The sequence below is a fragment of the Erinaceus europaeus genome, chromosome 8 (genome assembly GCF_950295315.1).
Source record: "Erinaceus europaeus chromosome 8, mEriEur2.1, whole genome shotgun sequence".
Taxonomy (NCBI): domain Eukaryota; kingdom Metazoa; phylum Chordata; class Mammalia; order Eulipotyphla; family Erinaceidae; genus Erinaceus; species Erinaceus europaeus.
Genome location: NC_080169.1, coordinates 92,383,744 through 92,398,195, shown reverse-complemented (window position 1 = coordinate 92,398,195; position 14,452 = coordinate 92,383,744). Strand labels below are relative to the sequence as shown.

At 38.0% G+C, this 14,452-nt stretch overlaps 1 protein-coding gene across 9 annotated transcripts in view; it reads left to right on the top strand.

Annotated features, from left to right (window-relative positions):
- The window catches only part of CADPS2 (calcium dependent secretion activator 2), a 614,124-nt gene that overhangs the window by 517,558 nt on the left and 82,114 nt on the right, over positions 1–14,452 (top strand). For 5 of the 9 annotated variants that reach the window (XM_060196500.1, XM_060196498.1, XM_060196499.1 and 2 more), the window contains one exon: positions 4,904–5,062. In XM_060196500.1, coding sequence (XP_060052483.1) covers positions 4,904–5,062 — 159 coding nt within the window. The remainder of the gene's footprint in view (positions 1–4,903; positions 5,063–14,452) is intronic. The other 4 variants (XM_060196497.1, XM_060196496.1, XM_060196491.1 and 1 more) reach the window with 1 other exon arrangement.

Below are 14,452 nucleotides of genomic sequence, written 5' to 3'. Positions count from 1 at the left end.
ACCATAAACCAGAGCTAAGCAGCACTCTGGTAAAATATATATGTAACTAAAAATAATAATAATAAACAATTTGTCAAATACCCATTTTTAATAGATTTTTAAATTGTTTAAAAATATTTTTATTTATTATTAGATAGTGACAGAAATTGAGAGGGGAAGGGGAAAATAGGGTGAGAGACAGAGAGACACCTGCAGTCCTGCTTCACCTCTCTTGAAGCTTTCTCCCTGCAGGTGGAGACCAGGGGCTTGAACCTACGTCCTCGTGCTCCATAACATGACCACTTAATCAGGTGTGCCACCACCTAGACCCCCCATTTGAATAGATTTCAAACATTACTAAAAGACAATGTTTTCAAAGAGCAATACCTCAATTTAAACCCTACCAGTTCAAACAGTTTTTTTTTTACTTACATAAGTGTGTGTATTAGAAAATCAGCGTTATAAACGCTGAATGAAGCATTACTCTGTCTGTTATTTGTATTGCACTTCAGTCAGCTTTTCCTTTCATTAACCACATGCTGATTACATATGTGTCAGTGTTTTAAATATCTGTTTAGTCAGTATTTTTTTTTTAAAGGGGAGAAGGGTTTGGGGGGGAGGAGAGAGTCTAGAGTGCAACTAAGTCTAGAGCTGCAAAGTATGCCTTCTATCCTCCGAGCCACTGAGCCACCACCCCAGCTGCGGTGGATATTTTTAAAAAAATTTTTTTTTTTATATTTATTTTATTTATTTTTTCCCTTTTGTTGCCCTTGTTGTATTTTTTTTATTGTTGTAGTTATTGTTGTTGTTGTCGTTGTTGAATAGGACAGAGAGAAATGGAGAGAGGGAGGGGAAGACAGAGAGGAGGAGAGAAAGATAGACACCTGCAGACCTGCTTCACCGCCTGTGAAGCGACTCCCCTGCAGGTGGGGAGCCGGGGTTCGAACCGGGATCCTTATGCCGGTCCTTGTGTTTTGCGCCACCTGCGCTTAGCCCGCTGCACTACAGCCCGACTCCCTATGGTGGATACTTTTTAAATTATTCATTCTTTTTTTTTTTTTTTTTTTTTACCAGAGCACTGTTTAGCTCTAGCTTATGGTGGTGCAGGGGATTGAACCTGGGACTTTAGAGCCTCAGGCATGAGAGTCTGTTTGCATAACCATTATGCTATCTATCCTCCGCCCAAATTATTCATTTAAATTGAATGACTAACAACAACACCGAAACCTCTAGAAGTGCAAATGGTTTGTTATGGTTTAGTTTATATGTTATACTACCAAATACTAAAGCAAAAATAATGTGGAAGTCTTGAAAAATAACTTACTGCAACGGTATATGTTTTTATAGACCATATATATATATATATATATATATATATATATATATATATATATGTTTTATATACTTCTTATATAAGGATCCCAGTTCAAGCCCTGGCTCCTCACCTGCAGAGGGGTCACTTCACAGGGAGTGAAGCAGGTCTGCAGGTGTCTTTCTCTCCCTCTCTCTGTCTTCCCCTCCTCTCTCCATTTCTCTCTGTTCTATCTAAGAACAATGAGATCAATAACAACAATTAATAATAACCACAACAACAATAAAGCAACAAAAGGGGAAATAAAAGGCCTCCATGAGCAGTGGATTAGTGGTGCAGGAACCGAGTCCCAGCAATAACCCTAGAGACAAAAAAAAAAAAAATCTTTGTCCCTTGTGACAGTTTTTAATATATTTTGGATGCAAGTATAACTGTCCCTTCTCTGTTTACTATTTGCATGAAATGTCTTTTTCAATTCCTTAATTTTTATCCTATGTATGTCCTTAACTCTACCTGAGTTTCTTACAAGCACTATGTAATTTGACCTTGTTTTATCCATCCAGGTTATCTATGTCTCTTTTTTTCTTATCTTTTTTTCTTTTTTTCTTAAGGTTAATGGTTTACAGTATAGTTGCTGACACATGAGTATAATTTCTCATCTTTTCATGATAGCTGTCTGCAGAACACTCTCACCCAAAAGTTAGGCCCTTTCCCACTACCATGCACCAATAAGTACTTCAGTGTCCTCTCTAGCCTTACACCACGCCCCATGTCCCAGAACTCTTTGCTTTGGTGCAGTACACCACACCTAGTCCACATTACACTTCATGTTTTCTGTCCCCTTTCTGTCCTTGTTTTATAAGTTCCACATGTAAGTGAGGTCATTCAGTGTTTGTCCTTTTTTATTGTTTGTATCACTTAACATAATTCTTTCAAGTTTCACCCAAGATGATGCTAAGGGGATGGCTTCATTGTTTGTTTGGGTTTTCTTTTTTCATTATTATTATTATTTTCAAATTGGGGGGATTAATGGTTTACAGTTGTTGGTGCATGTGTAAAATCTCTGTTTTCTGTAAAACAGTCTCAATCCCAGTCTAGTCCTCCTTCACCATCAGACTCCAGAACCTGAAAGGTCTCATCATCCCTGCCACCCAGAGTCCTTTATTTTGGAGAAATTACACAAAACCCAGTACAAGTTCTGCTTTGCGTTTCTTTTTCTGTTATTATTTCTCAATTATTGTCTCTAAGTGAGATCATGAAATATTCACCTTTCACTTTCTGGTTTATCTCAGTTAGCATGATCTCTTCAAGCTTCATCCAAATTGAAGTGAAGGTGAACTCATCATTTTTAGTAGCTGAATAGTATTACTTTGTGTGTGTACACTACAACTTACTTAGCCACTCATTTGTCACTGGACATCTGGTTTTTTGTTTTTTTTCTTTTTTCCTAGTTTGGGCTATCACAAATTGTGTTACTATGAACAGAGATATACGTGGATCTTTGGCTAAATCTTTTTATTTCCTTTGGATAATTCCCTAGGAAAGAAATTGATGGGTCTTAGGGTAAGTTAATTTCTAGTGTTCTGGTAAATCCCATTTCCCACAAAGGTTAGACCAGCTCACATTCCCACCAGCAGTGTCAAATTGTTCCACTTTCTCCACATCCTCTCTAACACTTGTCATTTCTGTCTTTTCTGATGTATGGCATTCTCACAGGTGAAAGTAGTACTTTATTGTTATCTTTTTTATTTTGCATTTCTCTCATAACCAGTGAGTTTGAGCCATGAGCAATTGATACTGAGGTCTGTGGCCTACTGAGATGTACTGAGAGTATCAGTACGTATCAGACGTACTGAGAGTATCTGTCAGTGGTATGTGTGTTGCTACAAGCATCTGTTGGATGACAGAACTTTTGCTGGGTTTCATGGGTAGGAAGTCTTGGTGCTATGACTTATAGTCAGGCCACATTTTCAAGAAACTTCTGAAAATACATCAAAGCATTTTTTTTTTTTTAATAAAACACTGCTCAGCTTGGATTTATGGTGGGGCCAGAGATTGAACCTAGAACTTCTGGGGTCGTAGGCATGAAAATATGTTTTATAAACTGCTGTGCTATTTCCTCAGCCCACAAATAGTTTTGTTTATAATTGTTACCATTAGCTGAAAGATATTAGAAAAATGATTGTTTGGATATAAAGTTGTTAACTAAGCATAGAAAGACTCATCTTTGTAGTGTTTACAGTAGGGTTTAAGAGCAAACATTAAAATGACCAGAGGGCTCAGAACTCAGAATTCCATCAGGACCTAGAGTGAGAAGAGAAAAAAGGAAGGACATTTGAAAGTAGTAATAGGTGTAGGTGTGACTTAGAAAGGAAAAGAAGGCAGGACCATTAGAAAAAAAAAATAGGCAAATATATATAAGTATAGTTATAAAAATAATAGTCAGCCCAAATCTGTTACCTTGGGAGAACTACTGCAGTTTCTTTTTTTTTTTTTTTTTTTTGTTTGTTTTTTTTTAATATGAGCACTGCTCAGTTCTGGCTTATGGTGGTGTGGCAGTACGGCAATTGAACCTGGGTGGGACTTCGGAGCCTCAGGCATGAAAGTTGTTTTGCATAACCATTATGCCACTTACCCCCACCCTCTGCTGAAGTTTCCAGTGGAGGGAATGGGGACACAGAATTCAAGTGGTGGGAACAATGTGATAACCCCTGTTATCCCATAGTTTTGTAAGTCTGTATTAAATCACATAGTAATTAAAAAAGTAAAAGACTTTGGTCAGCTTTGGCTGTGGTTTAAACAAATGGGAAGTTTTTTAAAAAAAAAAAAAATTCACATGTGTATTCATATAATGCTGAGAGTAGTGAAATAAAAGTACCAGATATCAGAAACACTGCCTAGAAAGACCTATTTTACATTAGAAAATAAGAAATTTTCACTCAGTGAAAGTGTATTCTCACTATAGACCATAGATTCAATTTATCTGTTTCTCATCACCAGAACTTCACCATTCAGGGGTGACTTTTTCAGGTAGAGAGACAGGAAGAGATGGATAGATAGATAGATAGATAGATAGATAGATAGACAAATAGATAGAGAGACCACAGCACCAAATCTTCCTCCAGAAGGGCTTAAAAGCAGTGTTGTACACATGGAAAAGCAGTGCACTATCCAAGTAAGCTATTTTGCCTTCCCAAACACATTTTTTAAAGTACAAGTACAAATTATGTTTACATGGGATAATTTTTGACATATATATGTAAGTTATGCATAAATTTGAACTTGAATGAGATATGATCTCTAAAATATCATCAAAATGTAAAATGACTCTTATTGCTTTATTAGAACACATGTTTAATTTAAGAGTTTTGAAAAATACATAAAACAAAAATTAAAAGTATTTCTTATATCTCAATGTAAGTATAAGTTTTGTGGATATTGTAGTGTATTTATTTCTAATATTCCTTTTCCCTGTGAATATAAATATGAAAGCATTTGGTGTCATCCTCTACATCATTATGCCATAGTCTTTAGTGACATTTTTCTCAAGTGAAACAGTATTTGTGTGTGTCTCTTAGAAGTAACCTATTTTCATACATTTTATCCCTCTACAGGCATTTGCTTGGTGGCCTGATTTATTGGCAGAGCATGCAGAGAAATTCTGGGCTTTGTTCACAGTGGATATGGACACTGCACTGGAGGCTCAACCACAAGATTCCTGGGATAGTTTTCCTCTTTTCCAACTACTTAATAATTTCCTCAGAAATGACAGTAAGCGGTTACATTTTCTCTGATAAATGAAGTTGGAGAGGTTGCAAGAATGGTATGTGTGGATGTTTCTCAGTATTTTCATACTTCCTTTGCAAGTGTCAACACAGGTAACATGAATGCTTGCTCAGCTTCTCTGAGTAGATCTGACCAGGGATTGAAGAAAGCCAGTTGATGCTCCTCCCATATTGCTCTGCTGGTTTCTGAAGTTCCTCTTATACCTGTCTTTCTGTCTGTATCCAAGACTGATAACATAGACAATCTTCTCACTGTACTTTGCAAGTCAAACAGTCTTCAAGGGGGTCACATTTCTAAAGCAATCAAAAATACTTATATCTCTGAAAGGCACCTTAGATCTGTGTCCTTATTTTATAAATCATGTTATGTTAAGGCATCTGCTTGTATGCAGTTGAATAAAACTTCCTACCTGAGATAGATTTATTTCTACAGATGATAGCATACTATTGTTTGACCTCTCTTTCAGTACTTAGAAATTCAAAGTCAATGTAAAGGTTCCATACTGTTTTTTTTAATAGTATTGAGTCTTATAGTTATTTTTATATGTGATTTTCTAGCAATCAGTACGAGCCTAGTTGTTCACCAGGGTTTTGTGAGGGCATTTCTTAGCATACAGATTCCTGTGACTTTCCTACTATGATTATTTTTAATTTCTCTGAAAGTCAGTTTTGGTTACTCCTGACAACCTTTGCTTCAACATTTGGCAGTAACCACAGGGTCACTAATTACCTATCCTATAAAATATATAAAATTGTATACTGTATTGTATTCTGCCTCCTCCTAACATCTGGTTCTTCTTCATCAATGTAACAGCCTCTTAGGACGGTGGAGTTTCTTTTCAGTCATTATTCCCAGGTCATGCAATTCTTCCTCACATGATGGGGGTTTTGTGACCATTACAATTCTTATAACCTTCCTCTTAATAGAGCTCAGTTCACTTTCCAGTATTGCTCCATGTGTGGTGCTGAGAACACCATGTTCACAGTATGACCTCAGTAACCCAGCCCCCAACAAACAGTGCTTTCCTTATGCCCTGTCTTCTTGCAGCCACAGGCTCGTTCTCCCCCCCCCCCCCCACTTAGTGACACTTTGATACATTTCAAAGTGCTACATTATAAAGCCCCATATATATTTGCTGCTCTTTTTACTGGGCACTATGACAGTGTACTTCAGGGTTCTAAGTTAAATCCACCTTTTTTTTTAAAAAAAAAGATTTTATTTATTCATGAGAAAGATAGGAGGAGAGAGAAAAAAACAGACATCACTCTGGCACATGTGCTGCCAGGGATCAAACTCAGGATCTCAAGCTTGAGAGTCCAAAGCTTTACCACTGTGCCACCTTTTTTATGTTAATTTTTGATTTTGAAAAACTAATAGTTTCATTCCTCACTCTCATTCATTATTTCTCTCCTCTTTCTGGTTGTTCATACTTCTGAGCCCCTTATAAAACTACAACTGATGGGGCAGCTCAATGGTGTAAGCCAGAAAGTGCACAAGTTATTATTATAAAGTGTGAGGATGCAGGTTTGAGCCTCAGATCTCCCCAGAAGGGGAAAAGTTTCAGTAGCAATAGAGCAGGCTGCAGGTGTCTTTCTTTCTCTCTTCCTTTCTCTTCCCTATTTCTCTGTTTCTATTGTACTCAAAAGGGGGTGGCTACTGGGAGTGGTGGATCATCCAGCAGGAACTAAGCCCCAGCAATAACTGTGGTGGCAACAAACAAATAAATATTTTCAAAAACTGCGAAAGTTGATTTGCTGAGGTAGAGGAGGAGCCATACAGATAAGATGTTTGAAGTGTCAGACTCCCTGTGGATACTGGATTTGGGATATCAACTTAAGAAGCTCTGTAACAGAGAGTATCATTTTCAATAATTAACACAAACCTTGGTGCCAGAAAAGTTTTCATTTTTCTCTGTCACTTAGTATATGACCTTTGACAGCAGCTTAGAGTTCAGTGAATATTTTTTTTATAATTTTTTAATACTTATTAATTTATTTTCCCTTTTTGTTGCCCTTGGTGTTTTTTTATTGTTGTTGTAGTCGTTGTCATTCATTGTTGGATAGGACAGAGAGAAATGGGGAGTGGAGAAGAAGACAGAGAGAGGGAGAGAAAGATAGACACCTGCAGACCTACTTCACAGCCTGTGAAACGACCCTCCTGCAGGTGGGAAGCCGTGGCCTCAAACTGGGACCCTTGCGCTTTGTGCCACCTGCACTTACCCATTGCACTACTGCCTGACTCCCGAGTTTGGCAAATATTAAGATCATCTATAAAGCAAAATAAATAAATAATAGTACCTACAGTAGAGTCATTGACAGTGGCACCAAGATAAGATTATAGCTCATGTTTAATACATATCTGCCAGGCTAGCTGGGGGTGCCTCTTCCCTGACGCGTGCTCTCTGGGTTGGAGAGAATTCGACTGGAGCCAGCCTGGGCTACTACTCACTCAGCGATGCAGGAGAGAGAGTCTTGAACTCGTGGTGGAGTGGTGATGCAATGTCTTTATTGATCAGAGAGACAAGGCTTTTATAGGATAGAACCAGAAGTGGCAAGTTGGAAAAGGAAATAGCCAGGAAAGGGGGTGGAGAAAGGTAAAAGCAGACTGGGAAGGTAGAAACTTCCTTAGCAACTGTTGCGAGGGTTTTAACTGGTGGGATTAATGTTACCCTGCAGGCTGGAAGGGTCTCAAGGGAGAAAGAAGATAGATCAAAGGAATGGAATGGTTGGGGATCTTTCAGGCAAAACAATGATTGTGTAAATAGGCCATAGTATCAGGAATGCAGGGTGGAGCAGGGGGAGCTGGCTTAATGCCAGACATATATCCTAAATAAATGTTATATATCAGTCTACTAAAACTTCAGCCTTGATTTTTTTTTTAACCATTTTATTTATTTTCCTAGCCAGTTTCATTTCCAAAAAAAAAAAAAAAAAAGACAAAAGCTTTGGGCCGGAGAAATAGCATAATAGTTATGCAAAAAGGCATTCATGCCTGAGGCTCCAAAATACCAGCTTCTATTCCCCACACTATGAAAAGCCAGAGCTGAGCAGTTTTCTAGGAAAGAAAGAGTAATTGCTATTTAAAGTTCAGCCACAATGTCTGCCCTCAGGAGTTACCCAACCTACATTTACTCATTCACATTTAACTTATTATTTCCACAGATGATGATTTTTTTTTAAAATTGATTTAATAATGATTGACAAGATTGTATAAGAGGAATACAATTCCACACAGTTCCTACCACTAAGTTCCATACCCCATCCCCTCCATTGGAAGCTTTCCTGTTCTTTATCCCTATAGGAGTATGAACCCAGGATCGTTATGCAGAAGGTGGGAGGTCTGGCTTCTATAATTGCCTTTCCACTGGATATGGGGTCCTTGGTTGTTAAATTTTAGTTTCATTCATCCCTTACCAGCTAACAGACCTTCCTTTGATCCCTTAGCTTCATTTATTATCTGCTAAGAAATTGCAAATCAGATGTAATACTATCTTAAGAAAACCTGTTGCCAAAATAATATACATTAATTCCATAGGTGAAAATAAGCAACTGTTGGATTTTGTCTCTCTCTCTCTCTCTCTCTCTCTCTCTGTGTGTGTGTGTGTGTGTGTGTGTGTGTGTGTGTGTGTGTGTGTGTGTGAGAATAAAGACAGAGAGGCAGAGAGAAACCAAGACAGAGACAAAGACCAAGACCACAGCACTAAAGCTTCCTAGAGTGCAATATGGAAGGCTAGGCTTGAACCTGAGCTGCTGCACACATAGCAAAGCAGTGTGCTATCCAGGTGAGATATTTCTGAATTGTATTATTTCTAACTTATTATCTAGTTTTCTATTTGCATGAAAATTCAATATTTGATCAAATTTATATTTGAGGGGATTTATGCAAAAATTAGTTATTTTTTAATGTTTATAGCTTGTAGTAAATATGGATCAATTCAACATGTTAGAATTTATTTGTAGAAATCAAACAAAACATATTACAGATTTCCTAGAAGTTATTTGGGGAATTCTTTCTGCAAAGACAATGAATTAACATCTGTAGTATTTACATTTTCTAAGTTCTTTATTGAAAGAGTAAATTTACAAATCTTTAACAAAAAGAACACAGAAATGAGAATAGCAGAATTTTAATTTCCCACCAGACTTGCAAATATTTAATCCAAGATTTAATTCAACAGAGTCATATTCCTTTTCAGTTTTAAGCCATTTCTATAACTGCTATTAATTACTCAGTCAAAATATGGATTCATTAATTGTTAATCTTTTTGTGAACTTTAATTTTGAAGGTAAGTCTTAATTTTAGCTGTGATTTTACAGTGACTAACAGATTTTAGAAAACAATAATTATTTCAGAGAAAAACAGCTTATCCATGTAAGTGAGATAAATTGGAAGGTTCCCCAGTGCCATAATTTCCTTTTGGTATTGGGAGTATGGTATAATCCAGGGAACTGAAATAGAACTCAGTTACTTTCATCTCAACCTTAAGAAGTAACTATCCAAAGCCAAGACTACTGAGTAGTAGTAGCTCAGTATCTTACAAAACCATACTTACTTGTTATAGGTATCACACTTGAAGTCATGAAGAATACTACTGATAATTATATATTTGCTTTATCTTCTGGCTGAAAAATGCAGATCATGACATAGTGAATTCAATTCAAATGTTGAATATCAGCCCATAGCTACCCCCAAGCTTAGAAATCTTATGGGAAAAACATGAAACTTCTACCCTTTTAACTCCCCCTTGGAAGAAAGATCTTTACATCACAGCCATAGCATGATAGTTTTTATCATATTACCCCAATTAGTGCTATAGTCCACATTCTAATTAATTGCAACTTTAGCCAGGAATAATTGCTACAAAATATCCTATCCTGGAACAGGAGATAATTGCTGAATAAAAGTCGTACTATTAGCCCCACACATGGCATACCACTAATTATGTATAGCTTTTAAATGGTTATGATTTTTTAATGATGATGCATATATATGTTTACTTTTTTAAGATAAAAAATATTACACTGTTTCTAACTAATGGAGTTGAATCTGTACATTTTTCTGTGTCTTGGATACTCGATAGCCGAGATGTCTTTGTTTTTAATGAATAATTCAGATGTCCCTTCTGGTTATTTACCTTCCTCAGTCTATTGACATGGTTATGTTTTGGCATTTAAAAATAGGTGTTTATGTTTTGGAAGTGGTAAGAGGTCTATGGTAGACAAATCTTTCATTCTCTAGCTGAGGAAATGGAAACTCTAGATGGTTATATGATTGACAAGTTCTGTCAGGTGAATTCATGACTGATCAATCACTTGGTCATCCAGTACAGTCTTAGACTGCAGTGACAAAAATAGATCCTTGGGGCATAATTACACAATACATCTATCTAAGGAAGATAGGATAGGTGCTGGGTGATAGCACACCTGGTTGATCACACATGTTACAATGAGCAAGGACCCAGGTTCAAACCCTCAGTCCCTACCTGCAGGAGGAAAGCTTCACAAGTGATAAAACAGTACTGCAGGTGTCTCTCTGTCTCTCACCCTCTCTACCTCCCTTCCTATCGATTTCTGGCTGTTCTTTATCAAATAAAGATAATTTAAAAATTATTTTTAAAAGAAGAAAGAATGATAGGATAATCCTGAAAATTTTATTCTTACCTGAGAAAAACTTTATAAGGGCCTTTAGTTGTGGTGGCAAAGGAAGAAAGTTGGTACAAAAGGACCACATAATAGCACAAATTGTCTTAGCATGTCCTTTCCCAAATGTCCATAGCAGAAATTTCAGGAACTAAATTAGTAGGTGAAAGATTTAGTGGTGAAGACTTTATTTCTGTTTTTGTTTTGTTTTTTGCCTCCAGGATTATTGCTGGGGCACGGTGCCAGCACTATGAATCCACTGCTCCTGGAGGCCATTTCCCCCCCGCCCTTTTGTTGCCTTGTTGTTTTATCGTTGTTGTGGTTACTATTATTGTTGGTATTGTTGTTGTTGCTGGATAGAACAGAGAGAAATGGAGAGAGGAGGGGAAGACAGAGGGGGAGAGAAAGATAGACTCCTGCAGACCTGCTTCACCGCTTGTGAAGCAACTCCCCTACAGGTGGGGAGCCAGGGCTGGAACCGGGATCCTTATGCTGGTCCTTGCGCTTTGTGCCATGTACGCTTAACCCACTGCGCTAGCGTCTGACCCCCTTGATTTCTGTTTTAAAGAAAAGAAACACTTCTAGGTCTGTGTCTCTCCTTATAGTTGGTCATGATAAGGTAAAAAGTCTTTGCCTTCAGAATCCTTGGAGATGAAATGTGATTTTCCTCAGGGGAAGAGTACCAGCTGCACCACAGTTTCAGCAACTGTCCCCAATCTCCTGCCCCTAGTAGACTCACCCAGTGATTCCCAGAGCAAGAGTGATGATGAAAACAAAAGCAGAGTTCTTCATTTTGTTATTTTGTTCCATAGAAAACTGAGTTGTTATTTGCCTCTTCCCTCCTCCCTGTCTCCACCCTGATCCACTTCTCTCAGCTAAAGAGATCATTAGATGGGAAATCACTTTAAATGGTATCTAAGGAAACAACTTTGAGAAAGAGAGATAGTAAAGTTTGGGAAAAATAAATGTTTTCCTAATGAGCAATTAGTATGAATGTTAAATGATGCTGAACTACTGTAAAGCTAGTAAAGACAGTTTCTACCCTTGCATGCTATTTTCCACAATTATCTCGAGGATAACAGACATGCTAAGTGACCGCTTCTGACAAATGAATGCCATCTGCAAATGGCGGATCTTTTTTTTTTTTTTTTTCAATGCTACTTAAAGGCAAACCTTCGGAGCTAGTCACCTTTTAATCTGTGGATATGCTAGCAAGTGGCAAATGACCATTCTTTTGGGAACTGATTCCCAAGTGAAAAATACCACGGTGCTTCTTCTTTAATTAACAGCCTTTTCACATTGCTAGCACATTAAAGCCATCCTAAAGAACACCCATACTTATATAGTCAATGTCACAGCAGCTCTTTCTAAACAAATAATAAATGCCCAGGCACTACACTAAGTGAAAACCTATTCTTCAAGACTTTCACCATCATAAAGATGGGCTCATAAAAAATAAAATTAAAAAAAAAGAAAAATTGGAATGTGGTCTCATGAGGATAAAAAGGCTAGTGTTAATAATTAACAAGGAGAGTGAAGTGGAGTCAAATTAGCCATAATAGAGCCCAGAGTGACTGGCAAAGTCACCTCTCATTATCAAAAAACTCATTAAGAAATAAAGAGGTGGAACTCCCGCTGGGTTATTCTCACACTTAGGCTGTATCAGAGATGATTTTTCAGATTTCTTTCAATTGAAGAACTGTTAGGTCACCGTATTGTATATTAGGTTAATCTTCAAGCTTTGAAATACGGGAGGCTGACACCTGCGTGTTATTTTACCTCAAGTGCTTAGATGAGCTGTGCATCTGAAGCTCATGAATTGGTGTTTATATATATAGCTGCACGTACGTATTCTAGGAACAATGCAGAATAGATATCATTTCCAGATTACATCAAGTCGAGTGCCAGCTTAGTTTTATAGGTAGCACTTTTACAAATGATGAAATAATAGTGAAGATAGGTTTCGCTCCAATCCCTACAGCTGGCTGAATTCAAACTGTGTGTCTGATTTTGATTTACCCATTATAATCATAAACGAGTATAAAATCAAGGTGTCACTACCATTTTTTAGAGCTGAATCCCACAGTATTGCTAAAGTTCCTTTACTGAATGTGTTTATTTTCTTACTTACTTACTTACTGTTTTATTATTTTACTTTATTGAAGAAATCTTGATTTACAGGATTGTTGTCACTAGGGTACAGTTTCACATCTCCCCAATATAGGTGTCAGTTTACCTCACTCCCTGCCCCCCAACAAATTGCCATCTTCCATTACCACAGTATACTGGGTCCCCCACTCCCTGTCAACATTTCCCTAACTCTGGCCTTTTAAGTTCTAAAATCTGATTAAATACTCCACGGGTTTGTTGAAATTTCATCTTGTATTTTCCCTCACTTTGTTTCTTTTTGTTGTTGTTATTTTTTTATCATTTGTTAGGAAAGTATGCTTTGCAAGACAGTTGTCACCTAAGTATAGTTTATTTCCCCATAACAAGTCTCTGCACATCAGTTCCACAGACAACTTACATCTCCCTTCACCACTGTGCACTGGGTCCCCACACATGAAGACTTTGTCATGTATAATTATATTCAGTTGTTCCCATTATAAGGCACAAGTGTCATGGGACACTGACTTCAAAGATCAGGCATCACTATGTGTGAGAATTAAATTACAGGTTTTTATCCAATGTGCTTTCATATTGATCTTATAAAAGAAGCATAAGAAGTGCTGACTTGAACATGGGGTGTGGTCAAGGAGTAACAGACTGAAAGATCACATGATGGGGAAACCAGCTAAAACAGCAACAAAAGAATACCTGGAGCCTTATAACACAGTCTACACAGTTTGAGGAAACTTGCGCATGGAAAGGGACCAGAGAAGCAACTTGGGCCAGAGGCAGCTTGAAGTCAGAGCTATGCCAGCAGCTGAGAGAAAGCAGAAGGAGCCATTTTGGAGCTTGGACTTGGCAATAAGTGGTGGGAAGCAGTGCGAGTCAGCAGAGACCATGGAATAGGGCAGCTGGCGGCCAGAATTTAGTCTGGAAAAAGCAAGCACAGCTGGGCACTGAGCCATGGGCAACAGCATCCATACCACCCTTCTGGGATCAGGAGTTGTAACCACAGCCATGGGAAACAGAAAGGGTCTCCCACTGACCTTCTTCTAGCGTTTGCCCTTCTTCCATAGCCAGTCAACAACATCAGGTTGAGCCTGATGTAAAGTTTCGAGACCTCCCACTGACCTGAGTAACAAGAAGACTCTCCCCACCCCATGCCACACTACCACATAATAAACAACACAGCCACGTCGCCACCTGCTGGTTAAACAGAAACCACACCCAGCTGAAACAATTCAAAGGTCTAACATCACTTGGAAAAGATCAGAATTTAATTCAGAAAGCTAATTATGAAGACAGTTCAAGACTCCAACCATAACATATAAATGCAAATTAAGGAATCCAGACATCTCTTCACCAAAGAGCTGAAAAAAAAAAAAAAAAAGGGGCAGTGGCACATTTGGTTAACTGCACGTAACACCATGCATAAGGACCCAGGTTCAAGCCCCCACCCTCCTCCTGCAGGGAGGACACTTCATGAGCAGTGAAACAGACCGACAGGTGTCCATCTTTCTCTCTCCCTCTCTGTCTACCTCTTCCCCTCTCAATTTCTCTCTGCCGTCATCCAGTAAAAATAGAAAGAAAAAAATTACCATTAGGAGCTGTGGATTCTTGGTGCAGG